Genomic DNA, 24,602 nt, shown 5'->3' on the forward strand with positions numbered 1-24,602 from the left:
CAGATACCACCAGTTCTGTACAAGTGGTGGCCTCAGCCTCATGACAGAGGGGACCTGTGTATAAAATTCCTGCTTCCTCACAGAGTAGCGTGCCTTTGAGAGATGACATTGCAGGGACCGTGAACCAACTGTTGTGTCATCTGGCTACCTCCCCATCCACACACAGTACCGTCACTCCTGTCCTCTGATCCTGTCTTCAAAAGGCTATGTATCCTCTCCTAAACCTATTCTTTCTTCTCCATGTGGCCCTGTTGCAACAATGAACACATCTCAAAACACCCTAGAACCAATGAATTTTAAAAGTTCAGGTGTTGTATATGTTTTTTTCAGTATAAAAATTTCATTTCTGTCCCTCAGATGAGCACCCCCATTTGAGCATATATTCTTTACAACAGGTATTTGAGTGTCTGGAGTGCCTGGGATGTCATTTCCTTTAAGTATGACTTGGGTTTCTCTTCTCCTCTCCTTTCCTCTTTCCCCCCTCCCCTTCCTTCCCTCCGTTTTCCCTCTTCCCCTCCCCCTCCCCTCCTCCTCTCCCCTCTCCTATCAAGCACTCTAAAGTTGTCTTAAGCACTGTGATGCTGTTCTGTTACGTTCACAGGTAACACTCACACTGTAAGTGCACTCCCTGTTGCTTGCTCTGGACAGTGGTCAAATTGTGTCCCAGTCTTTTCTTTTTAGCTTTTGCCGTTTGGCCTGTTTGGCTTACACATGCTTTGGGTCAAGGCAGAGATCTGTGGGAAGTACGTATCAGGGGCTTACATCCCTGGCTTACATCCTCTTCCCTCTGGGACTCCTCACTTGCTCCCCAGTGCCTTAGGCTTCTTTATCTTGTTTCTTTGGTCTAAGCAGCAGCAGATATTTGCAAATATATTATTTATCCCTGATGTGCCACTTAACAGCAATGGCTTGTCCTCAGGCAAACTCTCGGTGAGCGGGAAGGACTATAACTCATTTTTGTGCCAAGTCTTCTCTAAGTTTGATTTAAAAATATTTTGTTTCAAAATCAGCTCTATTTTAGTATTTACACTGGGATATCATAGGTGCATATTCTGCTGTGGCTAGAAGAGGGAATGTTTCTGACAGCTCATATACTGAATGCGTGCTCCTCAGCTAGTGACACCACTTGGGGAGGTTACAGAACCTCAGGAGGTGGGGCCCAGAGAGAGGACTGCTCCCCTTTGAGGGTTATACCTAGTGCTTTCTTCTCTCTGCTTTTGTATGAGCAGCCTCTGCCACAGCTCCTACTACTGTGAGGTTCTGCCTCTCCATGGACCCAGACGCAACAGTGCAAGACTACGGACAGAGAGCCATAAAACCAGAAACTGAAAACATCTAGCTTCTCTTTTGGAAAAGCTCTCTCTCTCTCTGTCTCTGTCTCTGTCTGTCTCTGTCCCTGTCTCTGTCCCTGTCTCTGTCTCTGTCTCTGTCTCTGTCTCTGTCTCTGTCTCTGTCTCTCTCTCTCTCTCTCTCTCAGAGGTGAATCTGTCCAGTTACTGCCTTTCCTCCCACAGTAAGTAAAGCTATAACCTATGCATGGGCAGATGCCCTCATGATTTACCTGGGATTCCAATTTGTTTACTCTACATGCTAGCCACTCTGAATCCCTCAATCTACATCTTAATTTCCTCCACCCCTTGGGACCACTGTTATCACTATCCTTATGTATCTTATATAAAGATATATGTATGAGTATATCATTATACACGTATATGTATATATACACACACACATATATAATACACATATGTAAATCTCATATATACATATATATACATATATATATATTTATATATATATTTCTGTGTGTGTTGTTTATGCATGCAAGTACCTATGTGCACGTGCAGGCTGATGAAAGGACAAGGTGATGACAGGAGTTTTCTTCAACTGTTTTTCCCTTTTATGTTGAGGCAGGCATCTCAATTTAGCCAGAGCTCCCCCAAAGAGCTACTGTCACTACCTAGCTTACTTCAGGATGAGCACTGATTACAGACAGGCTGCTGTGTGCACTTAAAACTTTAACTGGGTTCTGCAGTGCCAGACTCTAGCCCTCATCCTTGCTGCTTTTGTAGCAAACACTTGAAATGCTGAGCTATCTCTCCAGCACAATTTACGTTTTTAATATTTATATTTCACATAGTGACATCAGGCAACATTTTTGTGCTTGGCTTCCCATAGTATAATGTACTTTAGATCCATTTGTTTTATAACAAACGGCAGAAACTCATCCCTTTAAAGGCTGAAATATGCACACACACACACACACACACACACACAAACATACCTTCACACTTACATGTATTACGCTCAACTATTCACCCATCTTTCCATCTCCTCGTGCACACCTGCATGAGGACACCTGTACTCTCATATCCAACGAAGCACTATTGTCTAGGTTTTAAGTTCTTTTAATCTGCCCATTTCCCAAATCTCAGGGGTTGCCTAAGGGCATTTACAGAGGGAGCTGGTCTGTGCACACTTAGTCCACGAATCTCCGGGTGGCACCAGTTGCTTTCCTCCCTGCTCAGGTGCAGTATGACATTTTGTCTCTCATCTTTCACGCACATTCTGCCTCTCCTGTTGGTCCAGCAGCAGCAGAGCCTTCTCCAGCGCCGCTGGTCTCAGAAGGCTCGCTGGGCGGCACCTGCATTATAGAGCTCACTCCTCTGCAGTTGGCTGCCTACGGCTGCCAGGCTGGGTCAGTGTTTCTCTGGCTCTGCAGCTTTGGTTACTGCCCCATATTCATTCAGGAAACCAGGCTCAGAAGAGCTGGCGTCTGGGACGCCCAAATCATTCCGTCTGATACTCACTGTGCTCTAGGACCAAGGGCAAAGTGGCAGTACGGGTTATTTTCTGACTTCTGATGACATCTAGCTTACATGACAATTTGGAAAGAATTAGGGTGAGCATCCCTGTTCTGGATATATGAAATCCAAAATGTTCTAACACAGGAAAAGGCAACATTTGGAATTTGGGATTAGGGATATGCATATGCAGATATTAAAACAAACAAACAAACAAACAAACAAACAAAACCCAAGAGCTTGGTGTGGTGGCACATGCCTAGAACCCCAGCATTGGAAGTTCAGAGTTATCTCTGGCTTCATAGCTGAGTCTCAGGCTAACCTGGGCTACATGAGGCCCCATCTCAACAAAAACAACAAATGGAACATAAAGGGTGAGATCTGGAACGGCTGCTTTAGGTAAGGGCTATTCCACCTGCAGCACAGGGCTGAGGGGCCGGGCTCCCTCCTTCTGTCCTCTTGAGCACCAAGGGTCCATACTGCTGCCTGCAATTGCTGCTGCTATACAGCTTTGCTCTCTCACTCTATTTTACATCTCAGGCACAGTGCTGGGCACAGGGAACAGATGGCAAGTAACAGAAGTGACCCTGGTGTTCTATGGCTTGTATCCTGGTGGAGGTAACTTTTATGGTCTTTGGTTGTCAATCAAGCACATTTCTAAATTTGCTAAAAAAGCAAAACCAAATCAAACAAATAAGTACACTTGGCTGTGTGGTGCAGGAGAACCACTTTCAGGAGTGACTACTGAACTGAGAAAAAAATGATAACAAGATCCCAGTGTCTGTCACAGCAGAGCCAGCGCGAAGGGGTGGCTTGAGAGGCAGACACGGGATGCAGTGACTGGGGCCTGATATCTCAATAAGGACTTTGTTCTAAAGCACCATAAACGAGGGAGATGCCTGACAGAATTATGAAAGGCCACACCACTATTTGGTCAAATTTGTCTACAGGCCTATGAAAGCATGAAGGAAAGACTGGCTCAGTAAGTACTGTGAAGTCACCATATTTTCAAACAAGGAAACAGAAACTAACTGAAGGAGAGAGACTCCAGCCAGTGGAAGCTTTGCCTGGAGAATGCTGTGATTATTTTTTTAAAAATCCACGTATATGCACACAGATGCATGTGCTTGTATGCCCTCTTTGATGACAAAAGACAGCATATGTATATATATATATATATATGTAAATTTATATACTTATATATATAAAATCACCACCCACATGCTCTCTTACACCTGTGTAGCCAAGTTGCTATGGTTTGGAGAGAAGAGCATCCCCTCTGTGTCTGTTCAGAATCTGCTGCTAGCTCATGACAATACCATGTTCAACTCCGCGGCTGCAGAGCGTGGAAGCTGCTGCTTAGGGGTAAGAATGAAGACTTCAGGTACATGCCAATCACGTGTCTGCTGCCTCTTCTTCAGAGACTTTGCTCTACACTCTGGAGTCTAGAACTATATCATGTGTGTGGCACCTACAGTTGTGAGGCCAATGTTCTACACATTTGCCTGGGCTTAAAAAATACTCTTTTGCCTCCCTGGCAGTGGGCAGAGAGACACCTTGCTGTTGGTGGTGTTTTTTATATCAGCCCAGAGCAGGACAGCATGTGTGAGCATGTGGTGGTCAGAGGGGAGAGAAGAGAAGTGGAGTCGCTTGAGGATTATGAAGAAGGATGGAACTGGAGAATGGAGGACAGGGAGGAGGAGCCTGTTGAGAGTGGCCAGCCTACCGCCTGGGGCCACGGTGAGGTCCCAGCCAGAGCTTCCACTGAGGGCTGTGTGAGTCTGTTGTTATATAGTCCATGCTAATGTCCATAGGTCATACTACCACTAGAGACCATGGGGATGTTCCTTGTTGCAGCCATGAGGCACCATGTGGATGTCCAGGGGATGGGTATAAGCAGCCCCACCCCTCACTGGATGTGATGCTCTGGCCCAATCTCTCACCTGTGGCAGCACTTGGGAGAGCTGGCCCTGTGCCTTGCAGGCAGCACAGTGGAGCTGGCCCTGGTGGCAGGGGTGTAGGTGAGCTGGCCCCAGGGGTGTGAGTGTGAGAGAGCTGACCTTGCCCCTTGTCTGCCATGGAGTGGCATGGGCATAGAGGTGAGGTTCCAACCCCTAGTCCCTCACCACCTCTGGCAGATGGGAAAGCAGTCCAAAGGGTAATAAGTTTGGGAGAGCTAGCTTTGCCCCTCACTAGCTACAGCACTTGGGAGAAAGGGGACTGCACCTCGTCTGGACAGCATAGCATCGCTGACTCTGTTGGCAGGGACACAAGTGAGTCAGCCCTGGGGATGAGCCCTGCCACTTGTCTGCCATGGGTTTGTGTGGGTGCAGGGGTAATGTCTTATCCACCCTTGCCATTCACTGCCTGTGACTGTCAGGAGAGCTGGCCCTGGGGTCTTAAGAGCAGGAGTGTTAGCTAGCCTCCCCCTCTCACTGGCTGTAGCACTCAGGAGAGTGGACCCTGCACCCTGAAGGTGTGGGTGCTGGTGATTCAGCTCCAAGGGCATGAGACTAAGAGAGCTGACCTGCCTCCTGCCAATGTTGGCATTGGGCAGCCTAGCTGGAGCAGTGCTGGAGAGCTCACCCTGGTGGTGTGGGTAAGGGACAGCCAGTGGGTTGACCAGCTCAGCTACCTCCCAGGCTCAGATCCAGGGCTCTGAACTGTTCTACTCCAAATCTATATCATCTTCAAACAGTTGGGACATGTGGAAGGGCCAGTCCTACTGTTCCAAAGCTGCAGGATCTCACGACAACAGGATAACTGGGAGGAGTCCCAGTGAGCATCCAATATTGATTGGGTCACAGAACCAGACCAGTGACTCATTGCAATGAACATCTGCAGGTGAAGATGTGTGGACAGAGGGACATACCGTGGGACACTGTGACACACTACAGCCTCCATGAGATGTTTTCTAAGCTTTTGTTGTTGGTGTTTGTGTGTTTATTTTACTTTTGGGGGGAGGTTGCAAGAGTGAAGGTGGATATGAGGAGATGGGAAGATGTGCAGGACTTGGGTGTGTGATGTGAATCTCACACAAAGAATCAAGAACAGGAAAAAACAAAACAAAAAGACAAACTCATAGTTCTCTATCAGCAGCTGGCAGTAGCTTAATGCAGAAAGTCATGGAAGACATACAGTATGCTGTTTGCTAGCTACAGTTTGCCTACCCTACCAATCTGTACGCTCCCAACTTTAGGATCCATGATAAACTTAGAAAAACTTCAATAAGACAATCACGACCCAGCCACTCTCCTCTGCCAACTCCCTCTCCTGAGCCTTGAAAATCCCAGTTGAGACCACTTTAAATAACTTTTCCTCTTTGATTTTTCCAGTTAAAATGACCAGTGGGGAGGGGGAGAGAACTGGCATTCTGAATTTGAGGGGGTGGAAACTATAAGCAAAAAGTGTATTAGTCTGCTACTGTAAAGAGATACATGAGGCTAGGTACTTCATAAAGCAAAGAGGTTTGTTTCATTGTTCTGGCCTTCAAGGGCAGGTGTGATGGCTCAGCTTCTTGGTAGATGACATTGCAATGGGCAGAGATCACACTGTAAGACAGGAAGCCAGAGAGCAACTGGAGCCCAAGAATGACCTAAGAGTCTTCTTGTAAGACCTTGTCACTTATGACTTCACGATGAGGACCAAACTTCCAAGTCTGGAGTCATCTTTGGACCAGCCATATCCCAATCAAAACCACAGCAACAGCAAAGACCAACACCTTACCTGACCAGCATGAGCTGTCTGAGGATGCAACTGCCTGGACCCCTGTCCTTCCATTTTCACTGATGGGCTGGGCTCAGGCATCCAATCTGGGCCTTCCAGAGCTAAGACACTGGAGACACCTGAAGAACATTCAGAAACAGCACCGACATGTGGGAAGTCTTTATTGTTTTTTTATTTTTATTTTTTTTATTTTTTAAGAAAAGGCCTAGGAGAGAACAGAATAGTGTCTTGCTATCTGAGTTACATAGATTACACACTTTTGCTCCCCACATCAGCAGGCCCCACAGGGATATCGATGTTCTGTTGAAAACTGGCAACGCCAGGCCATCCTTAGCACATGCTAGGTTTCTGAGTCAGCTCTGAACTGTATGTGTTTTGAGGACAAGCGCACTTACTTTGTTTCCTTTGCTTTATCCCATATCCTTGTTCCCATTCTAAGGCTGCGTTTTCCTTATGCAGCTTGGACAAGGGGCATGCCTTCAGCCCACTATGACTAATCTTTCTCTTGCCATTGAATCAAGCCTATACATTTTAGGACCAGGGACCTCTCCTGATCTCTTATACTCTGCTGTAAGAAACAAAAACAAATAGGAACACAGCCAAGCACTGCAAGATCACTCTGGTTTGAAAAATTACTTTTCTATTGCTTCCTAATAATGAGCTCTGGTGTGTCACTAATATATAAAATAATTAACTTCTTGTATCTTTTGTTCCTCATGAATTTACATATCCAATTATCTTTTTATTTAATTTCTCATGGTTTTGCTACATTGACTAAAACCTTTTAACAAGAAAGTTTTCTAATTTAGTGGGCTTTGCGGTTCATTTATAACCAGTGGGTTTTTAAAGTTAGTTTCAGATTCTATAGTGCTGCTGCAGGACACTGTAAAACTTCCTTGGCAGGATGTAGTGGCCCTGGTTATTTAGGCACCAGGATGGCTGGCACACAGAGCAAATTCCACAGAGGTCAGAGCTCCCAGGGGAGGCAGAAGAGCGAATTCCATGGTGAAAAGGATTTTAAGAAACTCACACTCTTTTCTGTCCAGGGATATTGTTATGTAAGTGGCAAATAACATGGTATAATGTAAATTATACCCAATGACACAGTTCTGTGTTCTTCTTGGGAGAGGTCTGTGTCAAGACCAGCTTTCCCGCCACGTCATAGCTGACAATGGAGTGGGCCACCTGCAGCGGGCGAATACACACAGGGAAACGTGGGCTGTACAGGGTCTTCACGTTGCTGCTTCCATTCTGGTCTTTCTTCTGGAGCAGTCTGCACATGTCTGAGGTGACACTTGTTATCAGAAAGGCCAACACAGCCTGGCATGGACTCCCTGCACGGTGTTCATAGCATCAGCAGTCATGAGAGTCCTGAAAGTCGCAGTCTATGACGCTATCTGTTACGACAACGACAAACCTATGTGGCCCTGGGACTGAGGGTGGGGGTGGGGGTGGGGGTGGGGTATGTTTGAGGAATTATTAAAGGTCACTCTTGGGTACTGAGGTGGGATTGAGGGCAGTAGGTGGTTATTGAAGTAAGTTGTCAGAAACAGTAGATTCAAGGGCAGAGTTAAAAGCTGCACAATGAGAAGAATTCACCCAAACTTCACGTGGGAAGTCTCACACCACAATTAGAAAACACCAGTAGCTGTCTTATCTGGCTTTTAGAGGAAAGGCAGTTCTCTTTTGAAATAATTAAGGGTAGGACCCAGCAGTTTGATTGATGTAAAAGCACATCTGTTTACAAGCCCACCTTTCTGCTCAGACATTTCTACAAGGGGCTGAGATTATTCTGGCAAAATGGAAGGTGATGGTGTGAAAGCTGGGTGGACTCTGTGGGAAGCAATCACTCCTTCAGCATCTCCTTCAGGTCCTCCTCGACTCCCCCCTGGCTCAGCTCATCTAAACTGTAGTAACGATGAACGATCTTCTCCGCAGTGATGGCCACCACACGGAGCCCGTGGGTGTCTTTGCCCAGCTGGCACCCGATAGCAGATGAAACTACCATGTCAAGATTCTGGTAGGTTCCCCCAGCATTCCTGTGGTAGTGCCCCGAGAACACAGCTTTGATACCTGCAGGGAAAGGAAAAAGACATTAAAGGGGCCAAGGATTTCCATGGTCACGATTCTGTGGATGATGTTAGCATTAGTGCTGACTGACAGGGAATGCATCAACTGAGCTTCTCACGGCATCTCAATAACAACGGGTTCATAAAGTTTCTCCAAGTATAACAGTCATGGAGCTAGGCTTGAGCTCAGTAGTGGAGGGTGTAGGTCACTAGCATGTGAGGGCCTGAGTGTAATTCTCAGTGCACATATGCACATGAACTCGTGGACCCAGGAGTTCTCCAGCACATCTCTGAGCCTGAGTGTAGCACACATTTGAGATTCTAGAAAGAACAGCAATACAAGCTCATATCCAGGAACCATACAGTTACAATTGTGCTCAGATTTTACAGTGAGTCTCTAACAGCCATTAGGAACTCAGGTGTGTGTGTGTGTGTGTGTGTGTGTGTGTGTGTGTGTATGTGTACCAAAACCAGACGACGGGGGTATGAAGCAAGAACAAAAACAAAAGGTCCTGAAGACTCACACTAAAGCAGAAAGAAGAAACATCCTTCAGCTCAAGAAGAAATCTTACGGTAAGTACGGCAGTCCAGACTCCTCAGGCAGGAGTGAGCTCATTCCAGGTGTGATTAATTCACAGAAAGGGTCTGACAAGCATTTAAAGCAAATGCCTTCTGTACATCTGAGACCTTAAGTAAGACTAAGGTCCTTTGACAGAAAACAGGAAAAAATTGAGTAGTGCGAAGCGACAACTGCTCAGAATGGTTTTATTAAGATGCCCACCAAAAGTCACACTGACCCCCAATGCAGCGAGCGAATGGGATAAGTGGGAAACTGGAAGAAAAGAACCAGGTCGACGAGTCAGAATCCACAGCGGCTACGAGGCTGTGAGCCCACTCTCCACAGAGCCCAGTGGAATCTGGGAGATAAGTCACAGAAACTGGGAAAGAGGAAGGAGAAAATAACGCAGAAAAGCCCGTGAACATTGCTGAGAGTTTCCTAGAAAGAAGAGAGAGACACACTAATGACTGAGTCCTGGTAAACCACTTGGGTAGCCCCTAATTGTCTGTTAAGCTAGTCACACCTTTATTTACTTATTTACTTAAGAATATATTTATATTCACTTTATATACTGATCGCTGTCCCCCTCCTGGTCACCCCCTCCCACAACCCTTCCTCCCATTCTCCATTCCCCCTCCCCTTCTCTTCTGAGAGGGTGGAGTCCACTCCTGGGTATCCTCCCACCCTGGCACATCAAGTTTCTCTGGAGCTAAGTGACCCAAGCCTTAATCCCAGCACATCTGAGGGGTGTGTGTGTGCCTGGTAATTTTGAGAAGGGCTTGCAGGAGCAATAGTTAGCTATAAAGACTCATTTTTGCTGATGTTTCAAGCCATGTTCCTCAGCATTTGCAGAGATGGGAACAGGAGCCCTGAGTGGTCATGGGGCCCATGGAACTTTCAGAGTAGAATTTACTGGACATCAGTCACCTGAAATGTGTTTGTGTCCCCTTGTGATACCCCAAGACTCTTAGGGTTCACATTTACTATTAGTGTCTCAAGACATAATGACCAAATGAAAATCCTTAGAGTAGCAAAGATATCTAAAGAGGACTAAATAATTGTCAGTGGGAAACAGAGATCTCCTTGTGAGAACAGGGGACCAGCACTTTGGGGTCCCAAGTAAGAGATCAAGCACTGGCAATATGATGCTTACAGTGGAAGGATCTGGAAGGAGGGGGAAGTCTGTCTAGCAGCATCAAGACTCAACTCTTCCTCCCTGGACTCTCAGAAGCTCAAGGCTCTTCTGGCTGGCAGAGGACGAGACACTGAATAGGCAGTGAAGGGGTGTCTGTGGTTCAGAACTAGGTCTGTAGGAAGCCTAGCGAGCTTGGGCAGTTGGAGATTCTGGGTCTCTGACTCTAAGTCAAGCCTGGGCAATTTGAGTCTGAACTTGATATCTTTGCATAGCCGCATTAAAGAGGTGGGTAGGTGTAAGAGAGACACATGGAGAGGTCCTGTTTATTCTTCATCCTGGTGCTTCCTCCCAATTGTCCCAGGGCTGCACATCATTTCCTTGGTCCAAGTGAAAAGAGAGAGGTCCAAACAGGTTAAGAAACCAACACAGAGTCAGATCTTAGATACTTGCAGACTAAGGTTCAGTTTTATTGGGGCACAGCTAACCTTTGTAGCTGATTCCATAGCTAAGATGAATGCTGGCATCACCGCTGTGGGTAGGACACTGGAGAGAGGCAGGAATGTTTTAAGAAGCTCACGGCTCAACCTCACCTCCTGCCCTCTCCCAAGCAGGCCCAGCTGCTCTTGCTGGCATCTGAGCTCCGCAATGTGCAAGCTGAGTCCAAGAGTTGAACCCACCATCCTTGTGCTTATGGGCCAAGGAACCTCGTCAGAGGTTTTGTTGCCTTAGCTCTTGAACAGCTTCTGATAGAGAAGCACTGATCCATATTCTAGAGTAGAAAGGAATATATTGATATGCCATGGTTTCCCTGGTGTGGGATTGATGGTAGTGGGGTTTCCAGGAATGAGGCAGAAGCTCCACTCTGCCTGTTCTTCAGTCATCTGTGTTGACGTGCTCCTGTGGTTCCTTAATTGAGAATTATGGCTAGACTGATTCTGAGTTATGAACTGCTCTCTAAAATCACTGTCAGAGAAAGGATTCCCAGCAAAGGCTGCCCTGCATTGGTGAGGACCTCATGTGTGGCTGCCACTGTATATTTATTTCCTCTTGGTATTAAGTCATAAAGAGACAAAGATGTTATTTTTTAAGCCGCCTTGACTGGAATTCATTTGGAATCAATCAGAGGATTGGGATGCAGTCTCTGTATAATTTAATATCCTAATACTGGAGACTCCATAAATTGCAGAATTGAGATATGACCAGTGTAGCTCTGGTCTGTGGGGTGGGTGTCCCCAAACTGAGGTGCTGCTGACTGCAGTCTGAAATGTGCTCAGTTCTGATTGGACAGTTTTCGTTTTTATTTTGTGTTGAGTGTGTATTTACGAAAATGCTATGCATCTTTATACTGCTCGGTGTAGCAGTGAAAAATGTATAAGTCACCAGGCATTCATGATTTATTCTCTTTTGGTGGTGAGGAAAAAATGTAACTCACAAGTGGGGAAGGGAGCGAGGGAGATTGTGTGTGTGTGTGTGTGAGTGTGTGTGTGTGTGAGTGTGTGTGTGTAAAACCCTGCAGAAAACAGGTATGACTTCAGTTTACATAAGAGAAAAGGGAGATCTTGAAACATCCAGCATTTGGTGATGAACAGGGTGGGTTCAGGGCCAGGATCTTAACCATCAACAACTGGTCTGAACAGATTACATATAGATTGGGAAAGACAAAGAAAGCATTAAGGAGGCCAGACGTCAGAAGCCACAGGAATCAAACTTGGACGAAGGCTCACTGGCCTCCTGGGAGCTTCTGAATGTCGTCCCAGCACTTCAATCCTGCTGATACTAAACTTGGGACAGAAGCTCTCCTGGGCAGGGTGGGGTGGGGTGGGGTGGGGGAGCAGGGAGTGGGAGAGTGTACATGGGATACAGCAGCAGGGCTCTACATGGGACTGGCTGTGCTAGCGAGCTTGGTAAGGGCAAGCTGGATCTGGGCTGGGGAAAAGCCGAAAAGACCTAAGCAAAATGCCACTTGCACAGCAGCCTTCTTGCTAGAAGTACGGAAGAGGCAACACTACACCCAGCCTTTTTGGTTTGGACCCTCCTGAACATTCTTCATCTGGTGTTCATCTGAGCAGGACCCCATGGACATTCCACAGAGCTTCTGAAGACTGCCCCTAACTTTCCTGACCTACAGTGGAATGTCAGCTAATGTGGAGCCCAGGACCACTCAGTTTGTTATGTGGTGTGAGTCCAAGGGCATGGCTGTGGGCAATAACACCACTAGAAAGAGGGCAACTGTGCAGTACAGCAAGTCACTGTTAAAAGATATTCCGTCTGCTGAAGGTCAGCCAAGCACTCATGATTCTGCAAACCCTGCAAGTCTCTGTGCTTCCCAAGATGAAGGGAAATAGTAAATGTGACAGTGAATACAGGTTATCAAAACATGGGTGCTGTTCATTATCAGAGGACAGCAGGATACGAGGCCCATGGACAACGTCTTCAGTGAGTAGGGAGTCCTGTACAAGGACATTCCTCCACTGCCTGCTCCTTACATCTTAAAATCATCCCCAGGTGGCTCAGGTGTCTGCTCAGCTGCTCAGCTGGAGGTCCCACACAGTACTGACCCACAGTACTGGGAAAATATGCATCACATCCCCCGAGGGGCTCCAGCGGGCCTGAGCATGGCAAACAGGACAGCAGCAGGGTTTGCCCTTCCCCCTTCCCTCTCCCTTGCTCAATCAAGAAATTCCATAAAGCTCACCCCCAAGGTTTGGTCCCTTCTTTGGCCACATTTATTCCTGAAACTAAACACCAAGATCATCAAAATTCATTATTTGGCTATACTGACTAACCTGTCCAATCAGGTCTTACCAATTCACCCTACCACAGACTTCCCCCTTTCTCCTTAAAAATCACCTGCTGCTGCTGTCTGCCTTTGCCTGATCCAGAGGGAGTCCACCACCCACTTGCTCACCCCTCTAGGGTAATAAATGTCCTTTGTACTGAGAATCTGGTGTCTGGGTATGTCTTGTACTGACTTTAAGGGCCCTCCAACTCCATGAATGGACCTATTGGCTGTCAGAGAAATACAGAAATGTACGCAGAATCAGCCTCACAATGTTAACAAAACAAAACTGACTGGGCTTAGGGTGTTTGCCTCTGATCCCAGCAAACAGATCTCCGTGAGTTGAGGCTAGTCTGGTCAATATGACAAGTCTCAGGCCAGCTAAGGCTACACAGTGAGACCTTGTCTTAGAAACAACTGCTGGAATTTTGACTGAAGCTGTGTAATGATTTTGGGAAAGAGCCATATTGCTTGTCTGCAGTGCCACAGGCATGGCCACGTCTCGCCTTCCCACTTCCTACACATCTTTGCTGTCGCTGCGTTCTCAGGCAGGTCTCGGACATCAGCCTACTCTCTGGCCTCTTTGTGGTACTGGAGAGTAAGTTGTTCTCACAGTTTTACTTAACAACTGTTTGCTAAGAGTATGTAAGAACACAACTGATTTTTACCTATTATTAGCCTTATAGTCTTGGGACCTTACTAAAAATCTTACTAGTAACTGTTCTGTAGATTTCTGAGATTTGCCAAACTATAAACACAACTGCCTGCCAGTCGGCATTGCTTTAATTCTCCTCTTTAAGCCTTTGCCTTTTCTCACCCTTTACAAGGGTAAAGGTGTCCAATAATCTTTATAGAGGCATGTGGTTAAGAACTGAAGCATCCTGCTTTGATGGGGATTTAGTGTTTTTATTGCTATTTTTTTTTCAGACTTGATACAATTCAAAGATTCAAATCACTCTTCAGAAAAAAATTTAACTAAACTTCTGACCAAGGTTGTGAATTTGTTAACAGAGGTGCATTTCTCCATGGCAATCTCCCAAGGAAGGGATGTGAAGGACAACACACAGTAGGTCCCTATAACCCAGACATCTAGGTGCTGCTGCCCTACTGCCAGTCAATCATCATGCTGACATCCGATGTCTGACTCAAGATAGACAGAGCCGGGCCACTCACTGTGGACACCATAATGTCCAGTAGCCCACAGACAGGCTGATGTCCAATGGCTGCTGGTGGGAGGTGGGCTGCTCAGAACGCACAGCTGCTTTTCTCGGGAGGTTCTCTTTCCTTGAAGGCCTGAAGGAGGCACAGCTGTTCGAGCAGCTAACTGACCTGCTCAGAACAGACAGATCCCCTGCTGAGACTCCCAGGGCTGGGGAGAAGTAGGCAGAAAGTCAGGGGTAACTGCCAGAAGGTTTCAAGGTTGCCATACTGGGAAAAGAGCACAGAACAGATTGTGGTGTGCACACACCTTGCATATGCTGAATTGCATGACGGTAAGCGAATATCTCAGAAAAAGGCAATCAATAATAGTAATTGGAGACCTACTTTGGCCAGGTACTGTGAAAACGCTTCAGGACAAGTTATTTAATATTCCTTAACAGTCTTTTTTGTTTTGTTTTGTTTTGTTTCTGCTAATAGTCTTAAAATGTACTGTTGCACATAGGTTGGGTGTGTGCCTCATAAGGACCCAGCTGGGTCAGGTCCTGGAGACCTTACCTTTCTTGCCTTTGCTGTAGTCCCAGGCTTCACTGTCCAAAAGAGCCATCTACCTCATCCTTGTCCCTCAGTTTCCCGCTAGGGACCACACCTAACACAGTTACTGGCTAGACCTCATGAGATCATGTTGCTGTGACTGTGGGACACATATACAGCACACAGTAGGTAAGTGACGAGCCTGAAGGCTCAATGGCCACCCAGCTTCTCGCCAGCTCTGCCCGAGTTAAATCCATGAAAGCCTGCTCTCACTCCATCTTGCTTTCTACTGTTTCACTGCCTGCAAAAGTATATCATGCCGCAAGACAGAGGGGTGAAGTGTGGCTTGTGTGCACATGTGAGCACACATGCATGCGTGCACACACAAGCGCACACATCTCCATGAGTGGATAATGGAGTGACAGCTAAGAAGTGGCTAACACATGGAAGGCAGTGGATTCATATGTGTGATTCATACAACTTCCCCTCAGATAGATCTGCAGTACATATGTAAGCATCACACACAGATGCAATATCTCTCGAGGACAAGCACAATAGTGAAACAATGGGGTACATATGCAGGTCAACCCCCAAAGGGTAAGGACTCCCTTCACTGCCACAGTCTAACAACGGGAATGTGAGCCTAAGAGGATTTCTGTATCCACAACAGAAGGCCACTAAAAATGAAAGCAAATATTGGAAAATACAGACTGACAAGGCAAACCCAACATCAACAACAAAACAAGGAGGCAGGGAGCTAGTTCTTCAGCCCCTGTTGTGGGGAAATATTAAAAAGAACCCGCCAACTTTCTGTGCTCCCGCTTCTCTCAATGCTCCAACTCTCTGCCCTGCTGGGCCACAGGGCTCCCACAGGGTGCTCTCAGCTCACCAACTCTCCAGCAGGGCCCCCCACCCCCCGAGTTCCTCTTGCTACCATTCAATGACCCATGCACCCCACGGTAAGCCATCACAATACCCAGTTACCCGGTAGAATGAAAACTCTTAAAGCTAACCAATCAGATTTATGTATCAATAAAATCACAGTTTACAAGATGCCAACACAATAATTTCAGAGCCAATTGATAATGATAAAAGCCTTATCTCAATTATTCTAACCTTATGATATCATAATTGTGGCTGGTTCATGCCACACTGGTTCACGTCCACCTCCATTCTCCTTCCTTTCCTCCAACCTTTGGAGTTTCTTCCAGACTATTTGCACACATTAGGGATGACAGGACAAATGCATGCAGATTTCACAAAGTAGGACATGCTATGTCAGCATGTGTGATGTGGTGTATTACATTCAACAACACATTTTCCAGGTGCTCTATGCCGAAACACACAGTTGTATGTCAGAGCTACCCTCTAAAATATTGGAAACTGTATTTTTTTGGTATATAAAAACTAGGTAGTTGAGATTATATTTTTGTATTAATAAAAAAATGTCATTGTGAAGGCAGATGGCTTAAGAGTCCCTCAGACTCCCTGGGACTGCTCAGTTGGTCTAGGCAGGGATCCCTGGGTCCTTAGGTATTGGGGTGCAGGAGGTGTCAGGGAGGAGCCTCTTGCTTCAATTCACTGGTCATCACTAGCACGAGATTCTCTTGGTTTCTGGAGGTGCACGCCACCCATCTGCCCCACTTCTGCACGGCTGAGGGCACAGTAGAGGGGTGAGAGCAGGGTGTCCTTCAGAGAGTGGGTGCCCTGTGTACCTAAATGCTTACACTGTCCCATCAGGTGACTGCTTAGATGCTGGGGTTGTGACTAACTGGCTTCTCTAGAACCCACAGCCTCCTCTTGGTGGCTTCCCCTCCCCCACTGCCTCACCCTTCTCTCTTCACTTGCTGGCTCTCAGTTGTTCCAGCGCCCTTCACCCAAGGCCACTCATCCTATATAACCTACAGGGTTTCCCTTTCTTTCTTCCAAGGATTTCTCACCATTTTTTCACCTAAAAATTAGCTATGAGAATTATACTTATCTTGCCTCATCTAAATATTAGTGAAGTTACATTTTAATGGCAACTAGTGGAGGTCCATGCTTCTTGGTGACAGAGTGGCAGTGAAGAGGAAAGAAGACCAGTGATGTGCAGCTTGTCTAGGGCATCGGAGGTTCTTCTGTAGAAGTTTCTAGCAAAGACTGGACAAAGATGTTCAGGCTAGTGAATCAGTGACCCCTGGGGTGGGGGCGAGGAGTTGATGTTTCTGTTCCCATGCCAGACACAGCACACACACTTTATGATGCAGAACACAGCCTTCTCTACCCTCTGCAGCCTGCAAGCTGTCAGCTCCAGGGTAAAGAGTGGTATTGGGAAATAATTACTCTCCAGAGCCCAGGGGTGCTTGGCAACTGCCATGAGTCTGCTGGTCTGCTGCCCACAAAGTGTGGTTGACACCCAGCACCACTCCTAGCCAGGATGGACTTCATGGTTAATTACAGTCCTGCAACCTGCAGTCTTCCTGCCCCACGTCCTCTTCTCCACAGCAGACGGTGCTGTGCCTTCTGGATGAGCTGAGCAGTCAAGTCCTATGGAGATGTACAAGGGGTTTTTTTCTTTTCCCACTCATATCATTAGTATTTGATTGCCAGGGGAGCAGTGTCAGAAAGGCAGTCTCTCTGCTCACCTCTGTGGTGCCAAGCTGAGTGACAAGGCACGTGCTTCTACATCGCCAGCCTTGCTTTCTTCCTTTGGAAGGCAGGCTCAGCACAAACCACCCGGAGTTACTGAGGAAATCAAGTGAGGACCAGACGGACGGCAGTGGCTGGAGGTCAGGGGGTGTGTCACATGGCAGGAAGCTGCGCGTCTGTCACGTAGTTAAGCCTTGCTCAGTAATTATATTATTCATATCCTTCCTATCTATCTGATCAGGAGATTTTTTTCTTCATTTGCACAAATTACATCTTCCTCGCTATTCATAATATCCTCTTTATTTTTAAAGAAGATAGCAGGCTCAGGAAGGGACGGAGTGTAGGGCAGGCGTTATGGTTTCAATCCAGAATGGACAATTTCCCACACTTTTCTTACGCTTCCCATGCCCTGTCTTAAACACAGCTGTCAGGACAAGAGGCTCATTAAAATGATTGTTTTGACTGATGGTATGTTCATGTATCAAATTGGAAATCTATCCAAAAATACTAGAGGGGGTAGATGGAGGTGGCTGTGAGCCATGAAGGGGACAACCTTGCAGAATGTGAAAGGTGCATGTGCCAGGAGTGAGTGCCTCTGGCCAGAGCCAGGGAGGGTGACAGCCATCAATGTGAGTACCTTGCTAAGTCCACTTCTGCTTTAAAACCTTGGAAAGATAAACTCCTACGAGGGTTCCTTAAAGAACATATCAACACGCTATGCACTGAAATGCCTGTCACATAGTGGCTTGACTCAGGGATGAAGGAGTTGCCCTAATGTCCCTTCCAGCCCATTCTCCTACTCATGAGCTTCCTCTTCATTCTCAGAGTGCTCCTGTGAACTCCTGTCAGCTGCTCTCTTTGACTCTAGATATGCTAGGATATTTTAGCTTTTAGTGACTATAGTGTCTTTCAGCCAAAACAAAGTTTGTGTCTGTGTTTAGCTGTGATCTGTGTATCCCAGAGAAGATGGGGAGGCAGGTGGGCCCCCGTGTTAGGCAGGTGCACCTGCTTGAAGATTTGTCTTGTGAAGGGCCATGCTCCATTTATCCTCCCGTTTTGTTTGCCTGGGATTGTAGCTTTTTGTCTTCAACAACATAAAACTGCATCTAAGCTCTGGTCAGGAGGATGAAATGACTAACAGTCTTCTTGGAAGCCTCACCTGCTAAATTCCAGAAAGGTCATGAAGCCATACTTAGGTTCAAAGAGGGTATTTCAGCCTGTCTGGAAGCCTCAACACACCAGGCTCAAAAGGGGGTTCTACAGGTTTGCACAAGAGAAAATGTATCCTGTAGACTCAACAGGGCTACCTTCCTCAAGTGGATATCCAACCTCATCAATTCTAGGAAAGCACCCAGAATACCCCTCCCTTTAGGATCCTCATATGGCTCCTGTCCTGTGACATCAAACCCAGTGTCTCTTGGTCTGCAGTGGCTGGGTACCTCCAGTGCTCTCATTCAGTAGGGCTGCCCTGCAGCTCTGGCCTCTGCCTGCCCTGTGATCTGTGTCTAATACTACTTCTTTCTCTTTTCAAATGCTTGATAAACTTCAAAATAATTTTAATTAACAATGTTATGTGTATGGGTATTTTGCCTGCATGCATTCCTGTGGACCATGGGTGTCCAAGGCCCATGGCGGACAGAAGAGGGCTTTGGATCCCTTGGGACAGCTGTGAGCCACCGCTCTTCCTTGAGAGGTTTTCCTTCTCTGCCCTGCAGACACACTAGCTGTCTCCAGATCCCTTCCTTTGCCCTGCTTTTGTTCTCAGAAAGTCCTCCTGTCCAAAATGGCTGAACTGAACCTTGGTGGAGGCCGCAGTGGCAATCCTCCCCCAGTGCCTCCACTGGGTTGGGAACTCAGAATGGAGGAGACATGGGAGAAGTGCTGGGATTCTAGGACATTTTCATTTCTTTAAAAATGCTCCTTTCCCAACTCTGGGGGATCTCGTCCTGGGAAATCCACAACAGCTCAGCATCCTCAGGAGGTCCAGAGTCGGAGAAAAGCTATGTTGGGAGGACAGGATGGAGGTCTGCTTAGCTCCTGATCACCACCAACCACAGACAGCCTCTGCATGTGGCAAACGAACCTTCTTATTCTCTGGACTGGGCAATATAGAGTTTTCTATTTCATAGCACCCAATGCAACCAGGGAACCTTCCCGTGTTAGAACAGCAGCTCTCATTCTGGGGTGAGCAAGTTTTAAACATTGCTTAGGGGTGCTTTGGAAGCTCTTCTAAGTGCCTGGTGTCTGTGAGTGCCAGAGGTGTCCTAGCTGGGCTGGACTTGGGGTTTGGTCTCTGGCTGTGAGGTTACTGGAACTGCCTTCCCTGGTGCCTATGTTCAGCCGAGTCCAGGTGCTAGTATGGTTCCTAACTGGAGTAGAGAAGACACAGACTCGGGGTGTCACCTCCAGCCACACTCACAACGACAGAAGTGATCTGGAAGTGAGAAACGGACAATGCACACTGGAGGCTGAGTGTGAGAGATCAAATCCCTGAGGAAGCAAAGCTCTTGGGTTTAGATGGCGGTCTTTCCTGTGGTAGAGGACTGCAGAGTGGGGAAAGGTGAACGTGGAATTTCTGAAAGAGAACTGCTGTGTGGGTAAGTACTACCCTCAGATAAAGTATCAGAGGCCATCTTGTTACCACCCACCATTGCTTTTATGGCCCATAAGTGAAGAATGCGTCTTCTGTTTCTTCCTGGTCACCTTTGGCTCCTGTAAGGACCCACACAATGGGTTCAAACCTGCCCTGTCTGCCTCTTTACAGACACGGTCTGCCAACCCCTCATGTATACTTCAGTATAGGATTTATTTTTTAATGTTGATGCCCTGAACAAAACCAGGATTCTAGGAGGAAGGACAAAAGATAAGATCTATCATGATAGATTGAACAAGGCCATTTTCCTGCAAAGTATTGTTTTAAATATACAAAATAGACATGAGTAAAACCCCTAAAGGAACACATCATTCACAAAGCTGCCACCCACAGACAGCATGCAGTGAGCCCTGCACTGCCACCCACCCATAGACGGCATGCAGTGAGCCCTGCACCACCACCCACCCACAGATGGCATGCAGTAAGCACTGCAGTGCCACCCACCCTCAAATGGCATGCAGTGAGCCCTCACTGCCATTCATTTATAGACAGCATGCTGCAAACTCCTACACTGTTGTGGAAGAGATATATTACACTTACAACAAAGTATCCTTCATCCTAAAGCTCCTGGTTTTACTTCTAAGGCTGGTAGGGGTGGTCAGTGACCTCCAGGACTGGTAAAGATTTTCTGGGGAAAGGAATCTGTCTACACTGCCTGTGAGGACACAAACTAGCCATTATGAGAATTGGAGTGGAGGTCTCTAAATATAGTACAGATAGGCATAGCACATGATCTAGCTATACCGGACCTCAGCTACATATGAAGGGATCCAGATCAGGACAGAGTGGTACCAGCACTCCTGCTATCTTGTCACTATTCACAGTGACTAGGCAGTGATACCCACATGTCCATCAAAGGATTACTGGACAATGGAAGTATGGTGGATCTACACTAGCTGGCCTCAAAGATCAAACCATGCTGCTTGTAAGAAATGGATGGAAGTAGAGATCCCCATGTTAAGTAAAATAAGCCAGACACAAAAAAGACAAAGATTATGTTTTCTCTCATACATGAAGTCTAGGGGAGGAGATGAAAGCTGCCACGCACTCTGGTCGAGTCAGCTTGACAGGCTGAGACTTGGAAGCTACTCACAAGGCAAAAGAGTTTCATGGAACGGAGTCTGGCGTTCTCTCTAACCCGTACATTAATTTTCCATTCCCACGTTAGTCTAGTGTATGGATCCACCTGCTCTCTTTTAGTATTATCCTATTATAAGTGCCTTTTAAGATTGAATTCTGACATAGCTAAATCCTTCACCAGTGTTGCAACAGTCCTAGAAAGTTCTTGAGCAAGACCATGGGCTTGGAAATTCAGTAAGAATGTTGCTATTCAGTGACATTCAGAGTTGCCTCTGGTACTACACTATCACTTTGAATAAAAGCTAAGTCACTGCCCTACACAGGAATTTACCATCACCAAGGAAGAAGGAAGTTTCAGACAGAAGGAGAAACCAGAATAGATACTTAAAACTATAGCTGAGTTACACCCATACACATGTATTTACAATGGCCTAGGGGGAAGGTGGACTATACAATAGACTAAAATAGGAACTATGGCAAGGGCGTGAAGCCCTTGACCCTGGCTTCTAAGATTAAGTGAATCTTAGGTGGAGCCCTTTTTGTTCTCAGTTGTTAACAATGAATTCTATCCCAGGTGGTTCCTGTTAGACCTTCTGTGTTTGCATTCCTCTGTTTTATGTAAGAATCCAGTAACCTCTTTGTATCTTGCGGGTATGTCACCCAACTTCCTTATTGTCTTCTGTATAAAAAGTTTGATGCTCGATTTGACAAATTACATTCAGATTCTACACAACCTCTCCTGTGTGCATCTGTCTGTCATTCCATCCGACACTTTGCCCACCCGTGACAAGAGAGCCATTCCACGCAGACAAGGGGGCCCAGAGGGTCTGCGGCAGAAAGCAACAAAACAAGGACTATTAGGAATTCTGAAGCACAAATGGGAGAAGTAAGAAAGGGTGACAAGAGGGGACAAAAATGGTCACAGTGCACTGTGTGTACAGAAAGGTCACAATGAAGCTAATTCTCTGCACAGCTAATATATACAAATTAAAAAAGAGAACTTTCTAAAAAAAGTTCAAAGAAAGAACTCTTGGGAAGAAAACCAATGGCCATTCTATAACCTAACTGAAGAGCCAGAGACTCCAGTGGAATCATCACACAAACGGAGTCTTCTCTCGGCAAGAACAGAGGCATGGACTCAAATAGGCCACACCAGCTTCAGATGCACACATGAACTGGACTTTAGGTGCTCTTAAAGCAGAAGACACAATCATGAGTCTAAGGTTCCTATGAAGTATGAGTGTGATCTTTAATAAGGGGACTAGGGAGTGGAAAGGAAGGAAAGGAGGAAGGAAAGAGGCAAGAAATGTTGCCAACGTGGAATTCACCCACATGATGGTTAGTGTTCTGCTGACACACTCCACAATCACCTGGGAGACGGTCCCCTGGAGACTCCTATGGGGATTAGCCTTATCTCCTTTGCTGAGGTGGTAAAGCCTGCTCACTGTGGGCAGCACCATTCCCTGATGAGATGCTAGACTGACAATGGAGAAAGGGTCCCAAGCAGCAGACACTCAACATTCTGCTTCCTGCCTGTGGACTGGGTGTGGCCACACCTCCTTCAACAAGGACAAACCTCTTAATCCTTCCTAAACTGTCCCACCAGGTGGGGACCAGGCCTTCCAACATACTTGCTTATGGAGACCATTCTCATTTGAACCACCACAAGGACTCTGACTGTGTCTGACCAACTATGCTCTTATCTAACTTTCGTCACTGATATTCACACACTATCAGGTTTTTTTTATACATTTATTTATTTATTTAGTGTTGCATGAGCATGTGTGCAGACACCATGGTATCTATGTGGAGGGCAGAGGATGACTCAGAGGACTCGATTCTCTCCTTCCATCACGTGGGTCCCCAGGATGGAAGCATCATCAGGCTTGACGATGCAAACCAAACCCCGAGCCATCTCCTTGGCCCTCAACACTTAGGTGAGACAAAAGACAAGCACACCAATCAAGCCATTCCAGATGATGGTGCACAGTGAGCCCCCAGGCCTAGGCTGTGCTGCTGTGACTACAGGAAACAAAGAGAAATTTTAGCTGTAGAGGAAGTTAGGGTGTTCTGCTCAAACTGGGGCTGTGAGCCAACATCCTCACAATGAAGCCACGCTACGGTTTTATCTTCACTGTGAAGTATCAAGAGAGTGAGAACACAAGGAAGATCCTGATCCAATGGGCTCGTGGCTTTGAAAGAGCCCGGGGGCAGGACGTGGAGTCATCACATGACATCCTCACCAGTAAAGAAAGACTTCGGCAGCTATGGTCTCCTGATCTTGAACTTCCTAGATCTCATAACTATGCATTTTTATTCCTTATCAATTATAGCTTGTGGTGTCAGCTCAGCAACAGAAACTGGACTAAGACACTGGGGCACTAAGGTTTTACAAATGCGTCTCACTGAAGATTTCAGAAGGATGGCAACTGTTGTTTTAAAAGCAGGACCTGAAAGAGCAGACAGAATATTCTTACTTCATAAATCCCTGACTGCTTCTCTCCTGGCTCAGAAGCACCTTCTTGCAATACTACAATGTAACACTTTTTCTAAGAATGACCAGAAGGCTGGAAAGATGGCTCAGTAGAATGAGAACCCAAGATCAAACCTAGAAACTATGTTAAAAAATAAAATCCGATGTGGTGGCATGTCTCTGTCATCCCAGAACTGGGAGGTGGAGACAGGCAATGCCAAGACCTAAGCACTGGGCATCCAGGACAAGGATGACTGAGTCAAGTAAAGCAGATGGTGCGTGAGTAGCAATACTAAGCGCTCACATCTGGCCTTCATGTGCACATGCTACACTCTCTGTGCATGCCTGCACACACATGTTTAGTCTGGCTCTCTGGAGAAGGAACCTCTAACCTTTCTTTTTATTCTTCTGGCTTGAAGGCCATGGAGGAGCCTGTGCTGTTTGCTGAATGAATACAGGCTGATTTCACTTCTGGAATCAGTAGAACACAATTCACACGCCAGATTCTCGATTTATAAATATTTACCATCAGGACTTGATTTTAACTTTAATTAGCCCAACTGTTAAGGATACCTCCAAAGTGAGAAATGAAATCCACCACTTCACAGCAGATGTAGCGTCAGCAGTTGGTCTTTTATCTCTTATGGAGAAGGAGATGCAGATATCAAGCGCCTCAACTGTGATGCTTTACGATAAATGGATCAAAATATAAAACTGACCGAGTCTGGAAGAATGAGCGCATGACTGACTACATGCTGGAAGACAAGTTAAAGAGAACAGAACCCATCAATCTGTCTCCAGAAGATCAGGGTGCTATGGGTGCTGTAAAAGGGGACCCTCGTCTGTTCTTTTACAAAGTCAGCTGAAAAGAAAAGCCAGCAAAATAAGCTTCTCAAAAATGCACCTCAGACAGCGAGCCCCGTAGGGTGGTTACCGCTGTCTTGAGGCACATGCTTTATTTGGGAGTCCTGTCCATAGAATTATGCCCCCAAAGGTTGTTTGCT

At 46.5% G+C, this 24,602-nt stretch overlaps 1 protein-coding gene across 3 annotated transcripts in view; it reads right to left on the reverse strand.

Annotated features, from left to right (window-relative positions):
* Nucleotides 1-6,664: 6,664 nt before the first annotated feature.
* The window catches only part of Cpped1 (calcineurin like phosphoesterase domain containing 1), a 103,404-nt gene continuing 85,466 nt past the window's right edge, over nucleotides 6,665-24,602 (reverse strand). For 2 of the 3 annotated variants that reach the window (XM_085832111.1, XM_085832110.1), the window contains exon 3: nucleotides 6,665-8,603. In XM_085832111.1, the coding sequence (XP_085688237.1) occupies nucleotides 8,377-8,603 (227 nt within the window). In that variant the 3' untranslated portion in view covers nucleotides 6,665-8,376. The remainder of the gene's footprint in view (nucleotides 8,604-24,602) is intronic. The other variant, XM_021185343.3, reaches the window with a different exon arrangement.

Source organism: Mus caroli, unplaced genomic scaffold, assembly GCF_978045245.1.
Source record: "Mus caroli unplaced genomic scaffold, Mus_caroli_1 scaffold_17, whole genome shotgun sequence".
In the NCBI taxonomy this organism is placed as follows: Eukaryota; Metazoa; Chordata; class Mammalia; order Rodentia; family Muridae; genus Mus; species Mus caroli.